At 40.1% G+C, this 22816-nt stretch overlaps 1 protein-coding gene across 3 annotated transcripts in view; it reads left to right on the top strand.

Moving 5' to 3' along the window:
- The first annotated feature begins 847 nt into the window (after positions 1-847).
- The window catches only part of IBTK (inhibitor of Bruton tyrosine kinase), a 52921-nt gene continuing 30952 nt past the window's right edge, over positions 848-22816 (top strand). For 2 of the 3 annotated variants that reach the window (XM_084202514.1, XM_084202513.1), the window contains exons 1-9: positions 848-1004; positions 8456-9123; positions 12385-12481; positions 12811-12935; positions 13778-13888; positions 15060-15230; positions 16344-16461; positions 18230-18410; positions 19634-19757. In XM_084202514.1, the coding sequence (XP_084058640.1) occupies positions 8800-9123; positions 12385-12481; positions 12811-12935; positions 13778-13888; positions 15060-15230; positions 16344-16461; positions 18230-18410; positions 19634-19757 (1251 nt within the window). In that variant the 5' untranslated portion in view covers positions 848-1004; positions 8456-8799. The remainder of the gene's footprint in view (positions 1005-8455; positions 9124-12384; positions 12482-12810; positions 12936-13777; positions 13889-15059; positions 15231-16343; positions 16462-18229; positions 18411-19633; positions 19758-22816) is intronic. The other variant, XM_084202515.1, reaches the window with a different exon arrangement.

Here is a 22816-nt window from a genome sequence, read left to right as displayed (position 1 = left end):
TAAAGTCGATGTGTGTTTGTTTTACTCTGTATTTTACTTTAGGTACTGCTCGTCTTGGGTTCGGCTTCCTGCCCTTAAACAGTACACCCTAATCCTGTCCCAGATTTAATTTGTAACCTGTGCCACCTATTGCATCATCCCAGACATCCACCAAAAGGCGCCGAGCCCTCGCGGAGTGCCCCGCAGGACTCCCAAGGGCGGCTGTGCAAATCCTCCTGCGCACTCCAGGCTTGCCTACGAGACTGCCCCAGATGGCGTCAAAAGCCTCACAAAAAATCAAGCTGCATCCCATACATTAGACCACTTGCTCTGTCAGAGAGAAAAACCGCTGCGGTTTAACACATTCTGAATGGGCACAGCCTTCTCCCTGCTTTTTCTCCATTACTTTGAGGGCACCTACAGGCTGGGTATTTAACTATTTCCTTTTGAGCCCTCCATGAGGGAGGCGTGACCTTACCAGAAACCCATCCCACCCTTCGCAGCAAGGCACGGCGCTTCTCCGGCCAAGACTGCCAGAAGGAGGCCCCTCAGCTCTCCCCCTTCCCGCTGACTCCAGCCCGTTCCCTTGCCCGACACAAGAACCCACAGCCCCAACCCAAGCCCCGCCGGCCATATTGCTTTAACCCCTGCCACACCACGGCCGCCCCGGGCCACGCCCCCACCCCGGGCCACGCCCCTCGTCCCCCTGACCCCGCCTGTCAGTCAATCCGGGCTCGGCCGAGAGGGGCGGGGCCAAGGCGGCAGCCGCAGCCAATCGGCGCGCGAGGTACGGCTGCGCGGCGGCCAATCGGCGTTTCGCTTCTTCCTGGGTGCGGCGGCCGCTGTCGGTGCGCCCCGCTGTGAGCCGCGGGCCCCGCCTGTCGCCGTCGCTGTCGCCGGCGGAGCTGTCGCGGTAGCAGCTGCTGTCTTAGCCTGGCCCTGCCCCGGAGTCACTGAGGATGAGCCCCCGCGCTGCCCAGCGCGCGTCCCGCCCTGCCCGCCCGAGTCCATTCATCTAGCGACTGGTGAGGGGCGGGCCGGTGCGTCCGGCGGGGGAGCCGCTCGGGGGACGGGTCCTGTCGGAGGGCTCGGGACGGCGGCTGTGGGCGGCTGAAGGAATGGGGAGAGCTCCGGGCAAGGCAGCCAGGGAGGGTAAAGGACAGCCGGCCACGTAGAATGGGAGGGGACCGGCTTCGTGGCTTGGCCGCCTATGTCAATAAGTCTCTCATCGCTCTTGAGCTACGTGGACGCGTGTAGTGGGAGTCAGAATGGCCCCTTGCCCCTCTGCCTGCCCCTGGACTCTCTCTGGCTCCCTGGAGCACTTCAGACCTTCCCCCGCCCTGACACTGGCAGGAGCCTCTTGCCAAGTTTCTTTAGCTGTGGATTCAGGGAAAGCCTGGCGCGTTTCTCTCCTTGTTGGTGATACTGGTCTGTTTTTGGTAGCAGCTCACAGTGCTGCTGGGTTAGACCAGCACCGTAAGCGCTGGAGAGCCGCGGTCTCCTAGTTATCTTAAAAGGATACTTCCTTGCAGTCTTCCTAGGCGAAATGCAACTCTTTTTTTGGTTATGTGGTCAGTGTAGTTGTCTTTGTGGAAACTGGTCACAGTTTGTGGTTTACAAAAAACAATAATCGCCCACGAACATCTGGTGTGGGTAGTCTACATTAAAAGTGTACCAGAAGTTCCCAGTTAATTCAAAAACGTCACTTTTTTCCCAAGATAAAAAAGTTCTTGACAGATTTATCGGACATAATATGAAGTGGGGTGAAGTTCTAGTGCACACTTGTGGTTTGTTGTGTTTAACTTCCCTTCAGCATTATCTGTTTCAGTAAAGCCTGAAGCAAGATCTTGATGGACTATGGAAATGACTCTAACTGCACTCACTGTACTTTCACCTATAGCACTTTGTTTTAATTTTTTAAAATAGTATGAAGTTATTAAGCATAAGTAGTCCTGTGTATTTCTAGATAAGTGTAGCACAGTTTACTGTTTATGTACAATGATTCCCAAGTGATAGATGTGCTCTGACGTTTGTGGCTGAATTTAGCTACCAGTGGTACTTTGGTCTTTTTTTGACAGATGTGTCAGTCTTTAATTGGCAGTGCTGCTTAGCTCAGCTAGGACCAACTGAATTAGGGTTGTTGGATTGCTGAATGTCTCATTCTGATAAGGATTATGCTGTGGCTGTTGAAGGAGGAAGTTACAGAAAATCTGGAGAGAGCCTCTAAAGGTCACTTGTGCTGGGATGTACCTGTGCTGAGTGGTGGCACGGAGGCCCCGTCCCAGTGAAAGCAGCAGCAGTGGCCCAAGGGACATAGTGGGCATAGTGGAATGTGGTGCATTTCAAAGCAAGTTGGTTTTTCTTTGTAGCTTTGCTTCTGGGCAGGTCACATTTATTTATAACTTGAGCTGTTTGCTTCTTCAGCTTGTTTTGAGAGCCTGACATGCGTTCAATTTGTCATTTGAAAATCCTTCCTGACATATAATCTGAATCTTTTATGAAATTTGAACGAATGACGGCTTTGTCCACTATCAGGAGTAAAAGAGACTGGATTTTTGATGTTTCTTTGTGTAACGGACACCTTATTCAAAGGCTCTGGGTGATCTGCTGAAGCCACAGCTGAAGGAGAAAAGAGATCCAACCCCTGCTTGTACTCAGGGGTTGTTCCATAAACATTCTGAATCCTAGTGACTCTTCCCAAGTTTTTCTCAACTTACTTGCTTCTCTTAAAACTTGCTGTCTGAACTAGAAGAAGGACTGATATTTTGTGCATTGAGGAGAGCAGAACCCTTGTTTTCTATGTCTCAATGCTCCTATTATATAGTCAAGAAGAAGCTGCTTTTTTTAAAGGTCTTTCTGTGGGAATTTCAGGCTACTAAACCACTCTCAGCTACTGCATAGCTTAGATTTACCTGTTTTTCCTTGTACATTCAATCACTTTTCTCCCCATAAAACACATTTTGTGTTCAAGCGGTTGGAAAATGTAGATTTTTGCCCTTCTTCAACAAACATACAGAGAATTTCTGAACAGGTTAATCTATCTGTGGATATGTAATCTAAGCAGGAATTAGTAGTCTAATGTTCTTTAAAGGCTAGGACAATGTGCTGCCTGTACCTGAAAGTTACACTTGCTTTGTTTATCTAGGAATTCATCTGTGTTTCCTTGAGATCTTGCCTAATGCCAGTGCTAAGGCTGCTATATTACTACCTAGCCTCAATTTTCTGTTCACTTTTGTCAGATTCTAAACTGTTATTTTAATATGTATTAGTGATAGTTGCCTTTAGGTAAGAATATAGTCAATAGAAAGTCCTGGAGAAATGGTAACAAGATAGCAAATTCCCTTGGCTTTATTTCTGTAAGCCTTTTTTTATTAGTTTACTAGTCAAGTAGTCTGTTTAGTGAAGTTTGCTTTAGGTACAAATATTTTAAGGATTTCTGTGCTGTTATTGTTATAGGTCTTTTGTGATGTTATGAAACAAATGTGAATGGACCAATGTGGAAAAATGTCAGCCTGCTTATTTAAAAAACAACCCCCTTCCATTCCACACTGGAAATATTTAAGATATTGCAATACCCTTATAAGGATAGACTTAACCTTCCTGAAATGTGTGGTGTTGCCAGTCTCACTTCACTTAGCAACTTATTATCAAAAGGAAAAGAAAATTAATTTAGTGCCTTCAGAAAAACCATAATATTTTTTACTTTTTTTTTTTAAAGGAAGGGTGTTAAGCTTGACAAGGAAAGCTGTATGTTTCTTTTATATGAAAAATAGAAACCATCACTTAGTTCTGTTTTAGGAGAGCCAAATTAGGGGAGCGAGGTAATTTTTCACCACGTGCATTTTAGGTGTGACTGATACTTAGTAAAACTAATAACACTGAAAAAATAAATTATTAAACTGACAAAAAAGCAGTGATTGCAATGAATTTATGCCAGTTTTAAGGTCTTGAGAAATATGTTTTTAGTAAAGCAGCCCAAGGATGAGTTTCAGGGCCATGTGACTAATTTGACAGTTGAGTTACTCTAATGCAGTGCACATTGAAGATGCAAACCCAGCAATCTGTCTTTGAGTGGCGCTGAATTCTGAGTAGCTGAATCTCTTCTGTGTTCTCTTTCACTTCCATGTAACACCATTGTCTGTATTAAATTTAAAAAGTCACTACAGCAGCTGCCAGCCACTGTCTTGGTACCAGTATCCACATCCTTGTTAGCCAGGTTTTGATAGCTCTAACAGTGTGTAGGCATTCAGGAAGAATTGGAAGGACCACAGATGGCAGTTCTAGTATCAAATCAGACTGGATGCTAGAAACATACATTGGCACTGCCACCCATGAGGTGAGGGTTGGTTGTTGTTTCCTTGTACCTCTGAGCCAAGAGCACACAACCTCTGTGGAAATGCTTTCTGGAAAAAGAGAAAATTGGGAATGCATTGATAGCGAGTATGATGCACAGAAGGAAGTTTCTGGAACTTCGCAGTGGGAGGCTTCTGCCAACTCTGTTTACTTTTCCCAAATGTTGAGGTTTCATGTCTGCTGTTTGCAGGAAATGAAATCTATCACCGTCATCCTTAGTCACTAAGGTATTTGTAGAATCTTGGTTCACTTCATACTCAGGAGAGGTGTGACAGCTTTGATTTTTGTAGTGACTTCTGAGAGGAACAAATTTTTGAGACAACTGCAGTAGGTACAGAGCTGCTTTTTCAGCTGTAGGAGTTCTGCCTCCATAGGGTCAGATGATGCATCTGACACATTCCTTCATGGAGGGTGTCTGACAGCTCTGGTGCAGTGGTGCTTTGCCTTCTCTGAGGGGGAGAGCTGAGTAAGACAGCCCTACCTACCCACTTGCAGGAGGCAAGATACCACAAACACTTTCTTGCTACTAAAGAATTACTTCCAAATTGGTTCTAATCTTTTAAATTTTCCTGGGCTGTGAACATTTATAATAAATAGCTCATGACTCTGAGGGTTAGAAACCCACTTGCTGCTGAAATAAAATATCTTTGGGATACTCTGAACGCTGCTCTAATTCCTTAATTTTTTGTGATGTTTTCTATAATGTTACTTAGGAATCGGTTTTTAAAAATAATTTGAATTCAGCATTATGCCTACTGTATCATAGAAGTGTTAACATATTATAGCCTTAATTAGCTTTTAATGTCTTTTAATAATTACAACATTAAGAAGACACTGGTATTGTAACATGGATGTGATTCATGCTGAGAAGCCTACAGAAATATCTGCAAATAAAAATGGAGACACATAATCAGAATGGCACCATGTTCTAAGGTCATCTTAATTCAAAATTTAAAAAATGCTGCCGCTTCCTGTTTTGTGCTTGTTTTAGGTGCTCACTGTTAAGCTAGGACTCCATATACTAAAAATAAGAATTTCATAGTGGAAATGCTTTCACACTGACTTGAGCTTCAATTCACAATTTGAAAGTTTTAAGATTTCTCTTAAGGACTTCTTTGTGTAACAGGTCTGATGATCACTCTTTTTCAGATTTTGTTATAATGTGACAATGTTTGTTGCCAGTGTGACAGCCTTAAGTGAAAACTTGATCTACAGCCTTTTGTCTTGAGCTCAAGGTGTATATATCAATATACTAATACAGTATTTAGTTTTGTAATGTTTACAGTAAAGAAAGGCTGGGTTGGAATGACTTATAAAGAAATAATTCAGCAGAGTCAGGTTTCACATAGCTAAAGTAAATGTCACTGTGATGGAGTTAGTGTGTGATAGACAGGCTTATATTTCTGTTCACTAGCAGACTTTTTATTCTTTTACTATTTGATTTGTTATTCACATTATTTTGGTGTTTGATAGGCTGGAGTTCAGGTGCCTTCAATAAGTTTTTGTCTGGCCTCTTTGTTCTTTTCTTGTAATGGTACAAGTCTCAGGATTTGCTTTCTTCTGGATCATTTTCTCATGTAGTTCAGTACCTTAGGTAGTTGTGGATCTGCACAAAGGAAGGTATGACACAGGGGAGAGCAGGACTGCTTTCTTGGGTGGTGGTGCCATTTCATACTAGTTTAACAGATTAGTCAACCTTATGTCTTCCTTGAATGATATTTCTTAATGTTCTTTTTATCTTTACCTTTATTTTCCTGTGTATAAACAATAGTAATGTTTAAACAATGAGCTATATTTAAGATGAGCTTTACAAGGCATGCATAAAATGTTTACTTCTTCCATGACATAATTCTGTTGCCTAGTGTCATATTGGTGAAATGTGATACATTTTTTCCTGTAGATCTTGAAATGTTTAGGGTTTTTTGTAAATTTTTTTTTTTTGAGGGTGTTTTGTTTTTAATTATTAGTTTTAGAAGGGTGTTCGATGCGCTGGCAGTCTGAGTGTGCTAATAGTTACCTATCACACTTCGATTCATCGGAGCAACAGGTCAGGTTGTATTCTTGAAATCAGAGCTTTTTTTCCAAACCTGTTACAGTGATTTACTTCTCCTTATAATCTGAGGCTTGAGAAGGTCAGAGGACAAAAGTCCAGACATATATATGATAAATTTCTTGTGTTACTGCAGGAGTTTGTATGTTGTTTGGAAAATGCCCTGTAGAGTGAACTGAAGCTTGCTGTGACAAATCTAAGCTGAACAGTTGTGGTCAGTTCTAGTCCTGTAAAGATTTCCTGGTGCTACCCCCGGTCAGGGATGAGGGACTAAATAATAGTGAATAAAAATGATTTTTTTTCTTTATCATTTGCCTGCTCTTTGAACTTGTTTTGAAGGTATACACTGAACAACTTCTGGTCCATAGATTTGCATTCTGAGTATTGTAATGTATTTTCCACCTTCTGAATGAGGTGGAAAACTAATTGTTGGAGGCTCTGCTATGAGATATTTAAATGAATACTCTGGACTAGATTTTTTTTTTTTCTTGAAAGTTTAGATTCTATTGCTAATGTTTGCTCTAAGCTGATTGCTTGGGGCTTTATGGAAATCTTGATTCTTAAAGCAAGAGGAGGACTGGCATTTTTCTTTTCCAAACAAAAATATATTTTTCTGATATGTATTTGCAAATAAAGATATTAAAAAAATATGGTTATACATTTAGTGGCTGAAAAGCAATGGAAGCTAAGCTCAGCCTTTTTTGATGAGGTTGGCGTCAAGGGGTAGGATGTGAACATGTATCATGACTGCTAAGCCGAGTAGGATGGAGGAGTTTTGTGTTTTGGGTTTTTTTTTGGTGTGTGTCCCTGTTTTATCGTCCCCATTCCCCACTCTGAGGGTGTGTTAACATTTTTAGTTTTATTTTTTTAGCTTTCAGGATGGCATTGCTCAGCTTGTCTTAGAATATTTCAATTGTGGGTAGAACAGCTCTAAATTACATTTTACACAACAAACAAAAACATGAACTGAATACTGTTTCACTCAGTTTGAAACTTATATCTGGAAGAGTGATTTTTTGGTGGTCTTGTACTAGTGATGTATGTAGTTCACTTTTTCTGTTTTCTGGGTTTGTATGTGATTTTTATACTGCAGTCTGCACATCTTGTGACACTTCTGAATATAACTGCAGACATTTCACAGGCTAGTGAGTGCTTCTGTCAGGCCTCCTTTACTTTTGAGAAAAGGGATGCAGAGAAAGATGTATATGCTAAAGATAAGTATGCACAGCTAAGCAGAAGAGCTGTATGCCCCAGACTGTGAATGTATCTTCATGAAGAAGAATTCTTATTTTTGCTTCCTTTTCCTTCTTTGTCCATTACCCCTTCCAAGTTAGATCTCTTTTCTTCTTGTCTGTTTCAGGAGCTTTAGACCTTGGCCCTGAATGAATGCTAACAGCCTGAATTCATGTCTCTTGTACAAGCTGCTTTTATTTGCTTTGATGCCATCCTCTGCCTCTCCTTTGTGAGCAGCTCTGGGAGTGGTGGAGAGGAGGCTTCCTATTGATTCTGCAGATTAGAATTAATAGGGACATGCATAGGTATTTGGGCCAGGGAAGAGAAGGTGGGACACAACCCTTTTATTGCAGTGGTTGTGAAAATTTGTGGTCTCTCCTTCCCTCTACCATGTTACTAACAATGCCTCTATTAGCCATGGTGTACTCAACAACTGAGGGGATTTTTAGTGGATGGCTTCCACCCCACCCAGTCTTTTAGTTCAGTTCTTGCTTTCTGTTCACAAAGTAATGATAGAATTAGACACTAAACAGTCAGGATTCTGAGGATCCTCAGGGTGGGGAAGCAAACTTTTTTGGATCTAGTTTACTTTGTGGCCTAAACAACTTATGTCAAACAAAGGTAGGAGGTGCCTTTGGAGGCTGGGGTGGGGTAGGGAGTAATGCTTTTTTAATCTGATTGAATGTCTGAGTTTAAGCTCAGATGGCATGGGGCAGGTCAGTCAGCCCTTGTGTCATTGTCTTGTCCTATGCTTGCTAGTTTGATATGCAGTTAAATCAGTACAGTTGCAGGGGTAAAGTGTTTTTGTTTACTAATCTGTTCTGGTTTGCTCTCTTTCAGGTCTCCCTTGCAATTATGGAGTTTTAGAAGAATAAGGTAGTGTGGAGGGGGAATCCCCCTCTGCACACTAGAGGTAGTTCACTTTTGGAATTTTCTATGGACAAGATTATTTGTTATATAAGATGGTGAAATAAGACTTCTAAAAATATATATTTATAAATATTTATTTGGATCAAGTGCCAAACATAACAGTACAAAGATTTCTAATGGCAGCTCAATAAACTTGGATTTACATCCTTGGAATTACAATTTTTCTAAGGCACTGTGTTGTGTACTGAATTGGAGTGCCTTGATACACTTAAGGGTTGTTCCCCTTAAGGAGAAGAGCAGCTTTAGAACTGAAGATGAATTCTTACATGCCAGAGTGCACTTCAAAGTGTCGATCTCTACAGCATGCTTTGGATGTTATTTCTGTAGTTACTAGAGGAAGTGAAGGCCAGATCAAGGCCTTTCTCTCTTCTTACTGCTACAATGCTGCAACTATCAAAGATGCCTTTGGTAGAAATGTTATACATGTCGCTTCGTCTTGTGGCAAAAAAGGTGTGCTGGACTGGTTGGCTGAGACCAAAGGAGTGGATCTCTTGGCAAAAGACAAAGAGTCTGGATGGACAGCTTTGCACAGAAGTATATTTTATGGATACATTGATTGTGTTTTGTCATTACTGAAGGTGAGTGATTTGTAACTGTAATTTTCCTTGGCATCTACAATTTTCAGAGTTGTATTGCTTATGTAAAAGTGTGGTTTTAAACTTGACTGGAAGCCTCTTGAGGCCTGTCTTAATAGTGTGCTCAGATTGCAGTGCATTGATTTACTTGAAGGTTGTCTCTGTTCATACAGATGTCTGCCTTTGCCCATGCAGAAATCAGCACTGAGAAAGGATCCCTGATTAATTGTGGACTTTCTTGAAGACACAATTAATCCCTGATTAATTGTGGACTTCTTGAAGACTTGTTAGATGATATCAGGCTCAGGATCTTAAAAATAGAGAGTGGTCAGACTAAAAGTACTCTGAAAATAGACTTGCAGTAATTGTATCAACTGATGTTAGAGAATTTAAAATAAGGGGGAATTAAATGGAGTTATAATTAGAAATTAATCTTATGTTTAAGAGGTAAACAATTCAAGATATGGAGTATTCTGTTAAGTGAATCTCCATTTCATTAGCTTTTTAAACCAGGGCTTTTGCTCAGTCCCCCTTACTCCTTTCTTACAACTGCTGTTTCTTCCCATCCAATTAGCAAGTTGTATATATTTTTAATTAATCTTCCTTCAGTTCTTCCTTTTGCAAGTGCAGCAAAGGGGAGAGATGTTTGTTTGAGATGTTCAGAGTCTCTTTAACCATGTGAGAAAATGAAATATTTGTGGTTGTTTAAAAACAAACCTTTTAAGTCAGAGAATGTTCCATTTTGAATGCAGTCTTTTAAAATTACAGCGACTAGCAATTTGTAGACATAACTCTCTGCCTTGTACAAGACTTTAAACAGAAAGATGGTGGATCTGGTAGGGTCTGATAACTGTTAAATTATTATTTCATGTGCTGTCCCCTTACAGAGTGGGGAGGTTTTCATTAAACTTGAAAAAAATGGATGTTTTTATAAGCATTGTATGATTCTGTTCTCTAGAAAACTGGAAACTGTGTATGTGATCTATGAAAAAGTATTCAGTCCTCTAGTGTATCTTTGATTATTTGCTTACAGGAGGCCTGTACAGCTTTTCCCCAATGTCTTTTACTTTTCTGTCAGTTACATAAGTGAATGAGATTTTTTTTTGCTAGCCAGCTCTACTGATACTCTTCTAAGAAACAGAACAAAACAGTTCATGGAGGGTGCTCTCTCTTCTGGTTCCTTAACTGAGGTCTGTCTCCTGCACTGTGTTATAAAAAGGATGTGTTCTTAAGGTATTATAGCAACAACAGAAACTGATTATAGAATAGAATTATGAAATAGGTGAGATAGAAGGAGATCTCTGAAGATTGCCTAGCCTAGCCCCCATGCTCATGCAAGATCAGCTAGAGCAGACTGCCCAGGACTATGTCTGGTTGGATTTTGAGCCAAGCATCAGACATTGCCGTTCCAATGTTTTACTATCAGTGCAGTAAAAATGTGTTTTAGATTTAAACAGGATTCCTTATACATTAGTTTGTGCCCATTGCCACTATTTCTGTCCCTGGATATCACTATCCTCCCTACCTCTCACGTCCAATTAGGTATTTATTATGTATGATAAGGCTTGCTGAACCCCTCCCCCATCCCAAACCTTCTCTAGGCTAAGCATCCCAGCTCTCTCAGCTTCTATTTCAATGTCAGATGCCCCAGTCATTATCTTCATGGTCTTTTGCTGAGCTTGCTCCTGTATGTCCTTATCTGTCTGGGATTCCAGACCTGAAGCCAGCACTCCAGCTGTGGCTTGCCAGTGCTGAGTAATGCTTGCTGGCAACACTCCCACCTGCAGCCCTGGATGCTTTCAGCATTCTTAACTCTGAGCTTGCTGGCTTGTGGTCATCTGGTGGTCTACAAGAGTCCCTAAGTCCTTTTCTACTAAGGTGCTTTCTAGTCATTCAGCCTCCAGCTGTACCAGTTCACTGGGCTGTTCCTCCACAGGGCCAGGATTTGCATTTCCTTTTGTTGAACTTTATGTGGCTCCTCTCAGCCTGTTGCTCTAGCTTGTCAAAGTCCCTTTGAATGTCAGCATAACCCTCTGACTTATCAGCCACTCCTCCTGGTCTCCTGTCATCACCTTTGCTGAGGGAGCAGCGCTCTAGTTTATCATCCAGGTTATTAGTCAAGATGTTAAACAGTACTAGCTCCAGAATCAGCCTCTGGGTTCCTAAACTAGTGTGGATGACAGGCTTCTGCTGTGGCTGGAGGTGTTCTTGGCTTATTCTCAGACTATAGCTAACTACAAGACTTGCCACTCAGCAATTTGAATTTGTTTTCATAAATTCTGACCATGTGACTATCCCTGTAGCCTCTGTTTTAAACAACTTCCAGAAATGAAGAATATCCAGCTATCTGTTAAGTCTTAAAAATAGGTCAGTCTTTTCTGTTACATGGTGAATTAATCCCAGCCCTGTTTCTCTAGGGTTGTCTTTATAATTTGGAGAATGTATGCTGTTGTTCTTCTGGGAAATGTTTTTCCAAATAAAGTTGTATTTCATGAGTTTACCTCTTAAGTGTGAGGTTTTCTAAGGTATCTTTTGTATTAGCCATGACCTCAGGTACACAGGTACAGCTGAGTTGGCCATTAACTTCTATTTGAGAACATCTGGAGTTTTTTCTTTTTGGGAAGTGATTGATGGCACTTGACTTCCTTCCTAAAATCAATGCTGCTGTAGCAGCCCTCTTTTGTATTGAGAAAATTGTATTTACAGAGATTGTCTGTGTCTCTTTAAGTTCTGAAAGAATGACCTGCACATGTGTTGTGCCTCTGAAACTTTCCTAGCACTCTTTCCTGGCTGTTTGTGTCCTCTTGCCTTTTCTCAGCAACTGTGAAACTGTGTTGCTTGCTTGTTTTCAAAGTAATAGCAGTTTTTTAATTTTGTCACTTGTCTAGCTTGTCAAAACTGATTCTGTAGAATACCAGTTAAAGAAAATGCATCCTTTGAAGCTGGTGAATACTTGCCATTCCTAGATGTCAGTGCTTTATCTTCACATCTGTTTCTTTTGTGTTTTGCTGGTTACAGTTTATTACACAGTCAGTGTTAAGACAATAAAATCCATGTTAATATATCAACAAGATGTATACCTGGCAGAACAGATTTGCAATGTTTTTGGTTTATTTTAGATTTGCATACAGTTTACTTGAATCTGAAGATTATCTTTTATCAGTATTAAACTTCAATTAAAGATATGTTTTGCTCCTTAAAGGTTTACCTGGTTTGCATCAAGCTGTGCAGTTAAAATTCAGTTCTTCTCCTCTCCTCTTTCAGCATGGTGTTAGTCTGTATGTTCAGGATAAAGAAGGCTTATCAGCCCTGGATCTTGTGATGAAAGATAGGCCTATCCATGTGGTGTTCAAGAAAACTGGTAAGAAATAAAATAGTCTAATTTGTATTTTGCAATGAGATCTGTTTCAACAGTGTATTAATGTAGGTACCAGTGTATGCCATATTTTCTGTTTTTAATTGGGACTTCATAAATTGTGAGATGTCTGATGCTAGTGTTGATCATCTGTACAATATTATTGGAATATTTTGTCATGGTACCTTACTTCTTATAATATTAAATGTTTTTAAAGTTCAGTTTTAGGTTAAAAAAAATTCCTCTTCAGTTTTTAGGTAGAAATAGCAATTGTTTTTTGATGTCAATATGCACAATACTGATAAATTTACAAGGGAGGATATTTTTCATTACAGATCCCACTGAAGTCTACACCTGGGGAAACAATATAAATTTTACTTTGGGCCATGGTGGTCAGCAGGGTAGACATCATCCTGAATTGGTGGACCTTTTTCCTCGGAATGGCGTGTATATTAAACAGGTATTCCTAATGTATTACATGGGCACGTTTCTTGGTGAAGAGTGTGTAAATGGGAAAAAGTAACCAAGGAGTTATCAAGCATTGAAGATTTCCATGGAAAAACAGTTTTTGGTGCCTTCTCCTCTCTGCCCACCTCCTTACATCCCTGCACCCCCCTATCCCTGTTACTGAAATTGTGGTTCTTTGTTTTGTGGTGAGAACAAGGGTTTTTATATGATTTACTTTGGATATATGGCTTGTGTGTCATTAAACACATGCAGAAGATTGGCACTTCTGTAACTGTTTTGAGCTGCTGACTTCCTGTGTGACTTCAGTCACACTTTGAACTGAAGTGGAATAGTAAATGTGCTTGGTACTTGTTGAACTAAAATTCCTCTTGTGTTCAAAACAGCATATGCTGTTAAGCACATGTCTCTAATAACTTCTTGTGACTTCAGTTTGAGAAGATTTGAAAGTTTAAAGTACAACTTGAGCAAACATTCAGGGCAGACAATCTGTGCTGCAGTCTTAACATGTTTTCTTTGGCATTTCTGAGGCAGCATTGTGGACCTTAAAACTCAGTCTTTTGAGTTTGTTAGCTTATGGGGCCATGCTTGATCGTATTTTAATAAACTGAAACTGTTGATCTCTTCAAGTAGCTTAAGGCAGTACATAATATGTTTAAAGCAAGTATTTTATGTGTCCTATGATTTAATACCACTATTTTACTTGTATTTTAATGAATATATCTTTAAAGCAGAACTTCTTTGCAAAGTACTTATGGCAGCTGTTTTCAGATTATCCAGAAAAGTTAATCTGTCCTATGTTGCCTCTACCCCATCCATTTTTTGCCATTTTTTCAGGTGGTACTCTGCAAATTCCACTCTGTGTTCCTTTCCCACAAAGGCCAAGTGTATACATGTGGACATGGACAAGGAGGGCGCTTGGGTCATGGTGATGAGCAAACATGCTTGGTATGTTGTCTTGTGTTACTTCTTGTAGTCTAGTATAATGTTTCTTTTATTTCTAACAGCAAGTCTAAAAAGGGAATTAGAGTTTTCTGTCAGTGTACTTTCAAAATGAGTTTGCCATTCATTTTAAGCCAAACTCCTTGCTTCCCACTAACTAACAGAAAAACTTCTCCTTTGCTAATAGTGAGGTGGCAGAGGGTAGAGGAATGTGCATTCAATTATAGTTTAACTTCAGATAGCTAGGTGCTGTGGTCAAACTTGTGCTATGGCTGAGTTGATTTAAAGGCCAGTTGATGCTAGGTAAGTGTAAGCAAATGTTTTTTGGCTGGGCTTTTTTGGCAGAGAAACAGCAGTACAGTGCTGGGAAGCTGTAGTGGCAGGAAGAGGGATGGTAGGGTTGCTTTTTACTAGACTTATGCACCATAAGTGAAAAGTCACTGCTCATTTTCATTTGAATAGTACATTGTTGCAATGCACAAAACTAAAATTTGAGACGACTAAATATGATGACAATACAATTCTTAGACTTAAGCATCTTATCCTACCTCACAGCGTGCATTTATCTTGCAGCACAGTGATCTAAAAAGAATTCTAATATTGATGTTCTGTTGTTGAATGCTATAGTGGAGACTGGAGCTCAAATTTTTATTTTTTTAAGAAAGTAATTCTGTTAAATTAGGAATTTTTTTTCAAATTGCCTTTTGAAACTGTGATGTTATGTAGTTGAATAAAGGAGAAGTCATGTTAGAGTGCATGAAGACTCAAAGATACTGAACTACTTCCTTATTCTCTGAAACCTCTTTAGGAATATCCTGTGTTGGAGGCAGATAACTTTAGTGTTTGTGGTTTTTAAAATACCACGTGATAGTTAATATTTGTTCAGCTGTCCTGAAGATGTAGTTTCCAATCTAATTTCAGAACAGGTGGATTAAAATTAATCTCCCGTGATAGATAAGGACATTTCCCTGATAGCATTTCAAATGAAAGTAATTAATCCTACTGCACTGGATGTGGTTGTTTTGTTAATGAGTGTGTTGTGTGTTCAAATGCATTTTATCTTTATTTCAATATTTGGTCATGACTTTCTGTTGGTGTAACTTTAGTTTCATAGATGGCCACTGGTTAATAACAAAATGATATGCTCTTATATCAACTTTTTTTTTTCCTGATTCAGGTTCCAAGACTTGTGGAAGGCTTAACTGGTCATCAGTGCTCCCAGATAGCTGCAGCTAAGGATCATACTGTTGTTCTAACAGAAGATGGATATGTTTACACATTTGGTTTGAATACTTTCCATCAACTGGGTATTCTTCCTCCTCCTTCTAATTGCAGTGTTCCAAGACAGGTAAAAATAACATCAGTCAAAGCTTATTTGTCTGGTGTTGCTGTTTTGGTTTTTCTGAACAGAAAGTAAAATGTGAAGATTATAAAAATAACCCCTAAACTTCGTAAGAACAGCAAAATTTAATGTGAGTTCAGATAAATCTTGATTCTGTATTATCACACATCCCAGATCTTAACTGTGTTCTGATAAACATCTGACTTTGTAACCTGAACGAGATCAAAATTTGTAGTGTGAAGTATGATACAAGGTACAACTGCCAAAACCCTTTTCTTCCCTCTTCCCCAAATTGTTCTGTAACTGAAGTATTAATAGGTATGTATCACTTGAGAATCATGGTCTTAGTTCCTTTTGGATCATTGGATGATGGCTCTCAAGGTTTGAACATTACATCATTTGCTGAAAGCACTGGAGTCAGTGCTCTGGGAAGGTAGTGACAGGGAAGAGGGGGTATGGGCAACAGCAGCTTAACTATATTTCTATGCCTAATGTCTAAATTTTTTTGGTTTTTTTTTTAAGTAAAGAAGCTCTAACTTCATCTGGAGTAGAGCAACATGGCGCTATTAGTGTTGTGAAAGTAAAAAGGAATGGTTGGCCAAAGTGCAACAGGATAGTGTTTTGGGGTACCATGTGTTCTTCAGTAGTATAATGGCAGTTCTATATCCACAGTATTTGCTATGATTTTATCATCTTAATATGGAAAAGTTAAGTTAAATGTGAAGTGTGGAATTAGTAGTGGAGTGTTCTGCAGTGTGTTTACTTGCAAGTTTAAACTTCTAGGTGACATTTTGCAGCACCTGAGTCTTCTGTGGCTGTGCTATTCATGTCCTGTTCAGTCTTGTTCAACATCTTATATATGAAGACAGCCTAAGGAGAATTGATTCTTGATTCCAGTTCTGATTAGCTATTACAAAAAGTTTTTTCTTTTTGTGATTAGTGCAATAGTACCCCACTTGACAAACTTCTGAAATAACCTGATTTTATTAGACTGTATGTGGATTGATACTAGTGCTTCATTCTTAATGACTTTAGGAGTTAAATGTTGTCAGAAGTTTGTACGTGTGAAATTCACCTGTTGCTGCTTAATATTAAGATGTACTTTGGATTTGTGCTTAGGTTCAGGCAAAAAACCTGAAAGGTAGAATGGTGATTGGAGTGGCTGCAGGCAGATTCCATACTGTGCTATGGACTAAGGAAGCAGTGTATACCATGGGGCTGAATGGCGGCCAACTAGGTAAGGTAGAAGCACTCTGAAAGTAAAACCCAGCCATTGAAAGATGTTGTTCATGCTTAACCTGTCATCCGTTTCTGAGAACAGAAGCCTGGGTGAAGCTTTTTTCTCTCTCTTGTTAATTTTTGTTTTGTTTTGTTTTGTTTTTTAAATCAATCTGATGACATCATCCCTTCACACTTCTTTCAAAGAATATTTTTCATTCCTACCAGTTACTTTCACATTTTGAGATGACAGGAGCTTGTCAGATTTAGCTCTCATTTGAACTCTTTTTAACTTTTACCTTCCATGTATCTTGTGTGGTCCTGCTACTGGAGACTTTGAGGAATTGGGATGTTGCTGTGTTGGAAATTACTCCAAGGCAAGCTTGTCTCCTTCCAGCAATCTGGCTGGCACTGCCTTTAATAAATTATAAACTAGCCTTCAGCTCTCCTGCCTATGTCCTTCTTTCATCAAGCCGTGTAAACATGCTACTGATAACTTTTTCCATACTAATTTTTTAAAGTTAAATACTTGCCTATTCCTAGATTTTTTTCAGCAATACCACTACCAGAATCTTCAGTTAACTTTTTCTTATTCTGAAGTCAAGACAGAGCCTTTTAAAAATATATTACCAACTAGTGAACTTGATTTTTTGTATGAATGGGACATTTTAATTGCTTTTATCTTTTATAATAAACAGGTATTGCTGTATTGGTTTGGATTTGCATTTTTGCAGTTTTGGGTCTATGGGCAAACAAAACTATTAGCAATCTCTGGCACATAATCTGCATCAGCTCTGGCCTCAGGTTCCAGGTAGTTTTGTGTTTGTATGTTAAGGTGTCAAAGGCATGTGAAAAAACTTTTGTTTGTCAGAGATATACCTTACTAATGAGTGTCTTGTTTGGTTTTGCCTTTTTTTTTTCAATAAGCACCCATCATATAAGCTTTTTTCATGGCTGCTTATGTTGTTGGGATTATTCTGGTTAGCATGTGGCCCAGTGCAGTACCACAGAGAGACAGTAATTGAATCTTAAGTGATATTATCTCTGTCAGCTGGGCACAATGGTGGACCTGTGGCGGCAAACCTGCCCCCATGACGTGTTTGAGCATAGCCTTACATTGTCCTGTGGCAGGATTGCTGCCAGCTGTAGAGGAAGCTTTGTTTCTTGTTTCCTAGTGTTTGTACCCTTCTCTGCTCTGTGGTGCAGGCGTAAGTCCCCTGCACACAAAACAGGATTAGGCTGTGTATGAGATTCCTGATGTTAAGTTTCTTTTTGCAACAGAGCAGCAAGGACCTGTTTTTATTTAATTCTGTAATGTTTTCAGAGATCTTGCATTACAGCTCCAACCTTTTCTGTTCCACGTAATTGCTGCCTTCCTGCTTACCTGCAGTTACAGTAATTTTTTTGACAAGCTTATTTTTTGTATTCCAGCGTCCAAAATAATCTGTAGTTTATGCCAGTGTTATGGTATTTCCACTGTCTTGAATTTCTGTATGATGAAATCTTTTTTTGGAATCAAAGCAGTACCACCACATTAAATAGCTTCCCTGTTGACTATGCCTTACTTCATTTTTATGTATCAGGTCTTGGTTTTTAGGTTTTTATAGTGAAGTAACAAGTAGATGTGGTGGGTCTCATCTGTCTAAATATTTTGAAGACGTATTATCCAACTACCTAAAAAATCTCCTGGAATTTAAAGGTTCTTCAAAGTAGTGTCATAAAGTATCCTTTAAGTGCTCAATGTGTGGAATGGCAAATAATTTTTTTGGGTGTGTTGTATTTTCTAGGTTATCTGCTGGATCCTAATGGAGAAAAATGTGTTACTGCACCTCGCCAAGTCTCTGCTCTACACCATAAAGACATCTCTGTGTCCCTGGTCTCTGCAAGTGATGGCGCTACAGTATGTGTTTCTGAAAGAGGAGATATTTATTTACTTGCAGACTATCAGTGCAAAAAGATAGCTTCCAAGTATGTGTTACTTTTCTAATTTGTCATGAAGAACAATAGGGGAAGATTTCACTGTAGTTGTCTACTTGCAAGCTATTTTGAAGATTTTTGTGCATAAAGTACAGAAAATACAGTGGCGCCCTATATTTTCTTCATTTGTAGTTCTTTTATGAACTAGGACTATCATTTTTGGTTGTTTCTTCATTTGTTTTTTGGGGTTTTCTTTATGAGAGGCTAAGGTGCCACTTACTGTTTACCAAAGATATTAAAAAAAACACATTAGGAGGAAATATTTTGTGTCATAAATTTAAAGACATTGAAACTGGTATTTTTCTTCCTCTGTTACCATGAATTTGTCTAAGTGCATCTTGGTAGAGATGTTGAAGATCTGCTATTCTGTTTATTTGTGTTGTTATGATTTTGAATCAGTGATTTGGGGTCTGAATTTCCTATTTAATGTGTAGATATAGTACATTATAAAGAGTAATTTAGGTTGCAAGGAGGACGTTGTAAAATCCTCTGGTACACATGCTAAAACCAGGATGTAAAACCTGTTGAAGAAAGTGGATTCTTGACTCATGAATTCAGGAAAATATTTAATCCTGTTCTCTTTTACCTAGTTAGCAATGGCAGATTAGAACAGATTTTTTTAGATGTGATTTTACCCACATAACTCCCCCCTAGTTTTTCAGCTTCGCTTCAAATTTGAACAGTATTTATTGACATATTACAGCTTAATGATTACGTTATACTTAATTTCTACATGGCTGTAAATGAAGGTGTTGACACTTGAAGAACCTTAATGCTGTGTCTTGTGCTCTTATGCTAAGCAACTGAAAAAAGATAATGAGTATGATTTTAATCAGTTAAAAACCAAGACCTAGCAAACTCTAAATGACCTACTGGTATAGGATAGATGTTTTAATACAAACAGCTGAATAAATTTTTGTAATGATGAAATCAAAGCTACATAATCTACTGATTTTCACTCGTGGAATTTTATGAAGAACTTACAGATATACAATGTGATATACTTAAAAACAAGCAAAAGGTATAGTCTGCTGTAATATTAGCAACTATGTTAATAGAACCAGTAGGATGAAACTAAACCTAAGTAATTTTTCAGTGTCACTACCCCAACTTTACTTTTTTACTGCTTGTGTAAATGAAAAAGGTAACTGTCATACAACCAACATTAAGTACCCAATAGGGAGATACTAATTTAACTTTTTATTTTCTTTCAGACAGCTGAACCTTAAAAAAGTTCTTGTCAGTGGAGGATATTTGGAATATAAAGTAGATACCCAGCATCTTAAAGAAAATGGGGGTCAAAAAACTTGCATTCTGGCCCTGGATGAAGCTGGAAGGGTAAGTTGTTATAATTATAATTACATAGCAGGCTGCATTGTGATTAATCAAACTTTAAACGTAAGACAGGACAAAATCATGCATAGAAAGCAACGAATTTCACAGAATCATAGAAGTTGCTGAGTTGAAAGGGACCCACAAGGATCACCAGGCCTAGCTCCTGGTCCTAAACAGGACCATCCCCAAGAGTCACACCAGGTGCCTGCATTGTCCAAATGCTTCTTGAACTCTGTCATGGTTGGTGCTGTGACCCTTCCTCGGGAGAGCCTGTTGTTCCAGTGCCCAAACACCCTCTGGGTGAAGAATCTTTTCCTGATATCCAGCCTAAACCTCCCCTGGCACAGCTTCAGGCCATTCCCCTGGATCCTGTCGCTGTCACCACAGAAGAGATCAGTGCCTGCCCTTTCTTGTCCCCTCTCAAGGAAGCTGTAGCTGCAGTGAGGTCTCCCCTCAGTCTCCTCCAGGCTGAACAGACCCAGTGCCCTCAGCCGCTCCTCACACGCTTCCCCTCAAGGCCCCTCACCATCTTTGTTGCCCTCCTTGGACACTCTCTAATGGTTTAATGTCTTTCTTACATTGTGTGCCCAGAGCTGCCCCCAGCACTCGAGGTGAGGCTGCCCCAGAGCAGAGCAGAGCAGGACAATCCCCTCCCTTCCCAGCTGGTGATGCTGTGCCTGATGCCCCCAGGACAGGGTTGGCTCTCCTGGCTGCCAGGGCACTGCTGGCTCATATCCAACGTGCCATGGACCAGGACCCCCAGGTGCTGCTTTCCAGCATCTCCTTCCCCACTCTGTCCATACATCCAGGGTTGGCCTGTTCCAGGTGCAGTATCCAGCACTTTCCCTTGTTGAACTTCGTGTGGCTGGTGGTTGCCCAGCCTTTCATTTGTCAAGGTCTCTGCAGGGCCTCCCTGCCCTGGAGGGAGTCAGCAGCTCCTCCCAATTTTGCATCATCTGTAAATTTGCTCAGTATCTCTTCCAGTCCTGCCTCCAAGTCATTTGTGAAGATGTTGAAGAGCACAGGGCTGAGGAGCCCTGTGGAACAGCCCCAGTAAGTGACAGGTGACCAGTCTGATGTCACCCCATTCACTGTAACCCTTTGTGTCCAACTTGTGGACCTGTTGCTCACCCATCCCATGATGTGTTTATCCAGCTCTGTGCTGGACATTTTGTCCAGAAAGATCTTGTGAGAAACAGTATCAAAAGCTGTGCTGAAATCCAAAAAGATTTTGTCAACTGGCTTCCCTTGGTCAGCTGGGTGGGTTACCTTGTAATCAAAGGAAGTCAGGTTTGATAAGCAGGACTTTCCCGTCATGAAGCCGTGACCAATGACTGTGCTGTCATTGGGAGGTGTTTTTCAACACCTCCCAGAACAATCTTCTCCACAACTTTACCAGGCACAGAAGTGACACTGACACACCTGTGGTTTCCAGGGTTCTCGTTCTTGCTCTTCCTGAAAACTGGGACAATGTTCATCAGTAGCTGGAACCTCTCTGGATTTCCAAGACTGCTCAAAAATCATGAAGGGAGGCTTTGGGATGACATCAGCCAGCTCTTTGAGGATTCTCAGATGATTCCCACCAGGCCCCATAGCTTTGTAGGGATCCATCTGGAGCAGCAGATCCCACACAGTTTCAGGGTTGACTGGGAGTGAATCATTCTCACAGTCATGGTTCTCCAGCTTGGGACACTGAGCCCCCCTTGCTGAAGACAGAGGCAAAGAATGTGTTTAGCACCTGTGCCTTTTCTGTGTCCCTGTTTGTGAGGTGACCGTCCTCATCTCATAATGGGTTTATGATAGCTCTTGTGCTGCCTATTGCCATTAATATATTTGAAAAAACTCTTTTTATTGTTCCCTAGTCAGTTTGTTTCTGTAGAGCTGCTGGTGATTTTTTTTATATTAGGGCCATGGGAGAACTACAAAAGTAATGTACAGTAGTTTATTTGTAAATCTATGGACTTCTAATGGCTTTTCAGTGAAGGTGTCAACTTTGTTTTTACATATACATTAGTGGTTATGTAGTGTATGTGGTTTAGGTTCTTGTTATTGGTGTTTTTTTTTCTTCCCATCTCTTCATCCCTCTTATGCCAGGCACCTTTGCACCTTTCAAAGTAGTCTCTGGACTTGAAGTTTTAGAGCCTTTGCTGAAACATGGCTGTTTGGTAAATAGAATGTCCATTTTATTGTCAAAATGTTGCACCTAAACAAAATGTTCACCTAAATGGTGAATCATTTAGTATTTACACGTAGATGCGCCTTTGTCTTAGAATTGTAATGCCGTGGTGAATTTATTTTTTTCTTCCCTTACTCTTTTTTAAGTGCTGCTTTACAGGACCCTACTAAATCCCTTTTTTCGATCTGCTCACTGAGAGATCTCGACCTTCACTGCCATCTAGTGGCGTTTACAAAGAAGCTTTTCCTACTGAAATGGCTTAGAGTGTTGAAAAAAGTGCTTGTATGTCAAAAAAAGGAGGAATGTGGTTATTTCCTTTTCTTTCCTCACATTTGGCTGAATTATGTTGTGAGATGATCTTATCTTTTCATTAGCTCATTAGTTGTCTCAGAGATGATAAACTTTCACTTCAGTATTTGATCATGTGAGGGGCAGCCTCTAGCATCTGTGGTATTGGTAGTGCCTCTTCAACATCTTTGGGACACTGCTTTAGCAGTAAGAAATTACTTGATCTTCCTGCATCAGAGGAAGAATGTCCGTGTGCATTTCCATGTTGATTACTGACAAGTACTGAGGTCTTCAGTGCTTTCAGGCATTATAAATTATTGAATAAGGACAGGGATCTTAACACTTGGGTTTACTGAATCAGCACTTCCTGGTTTGGCTTGATTTCACTTTCTTGAAGGGAGTATTGTTTAGCCTAGAAAATAAAAGTCACAAGGGGAATCTTGTATATGCATACTTGAAGAGAAGATGTAAAGAAGATAGTCAGGCTATTTTCAGTGGTGCCCAGAGCCAGTACCTGAGGCAGTGGGCACAAACTGAAATAGAGCAGGCTCCATCTGAATATCAGAAGCACTGAGGGTGGTCCAGCACTGCCGCAGGT

This window comes from Fringilla coelebs (genome assembly GCF_963513975.1).
Source record: "Fringilla coelebs genome assembly, chromosome: 3".
NCBI lineage: Eukaryota > Metazoa > Chordata > Aves > Passeriformes > Fringillidae > Fringilla > Fringilla coelebs.
The sequence above is the reverse complement of the archived record's forward strand: the minus strand, read 5'-3'. Positions and strand labels throughout refer to the sequence as shown.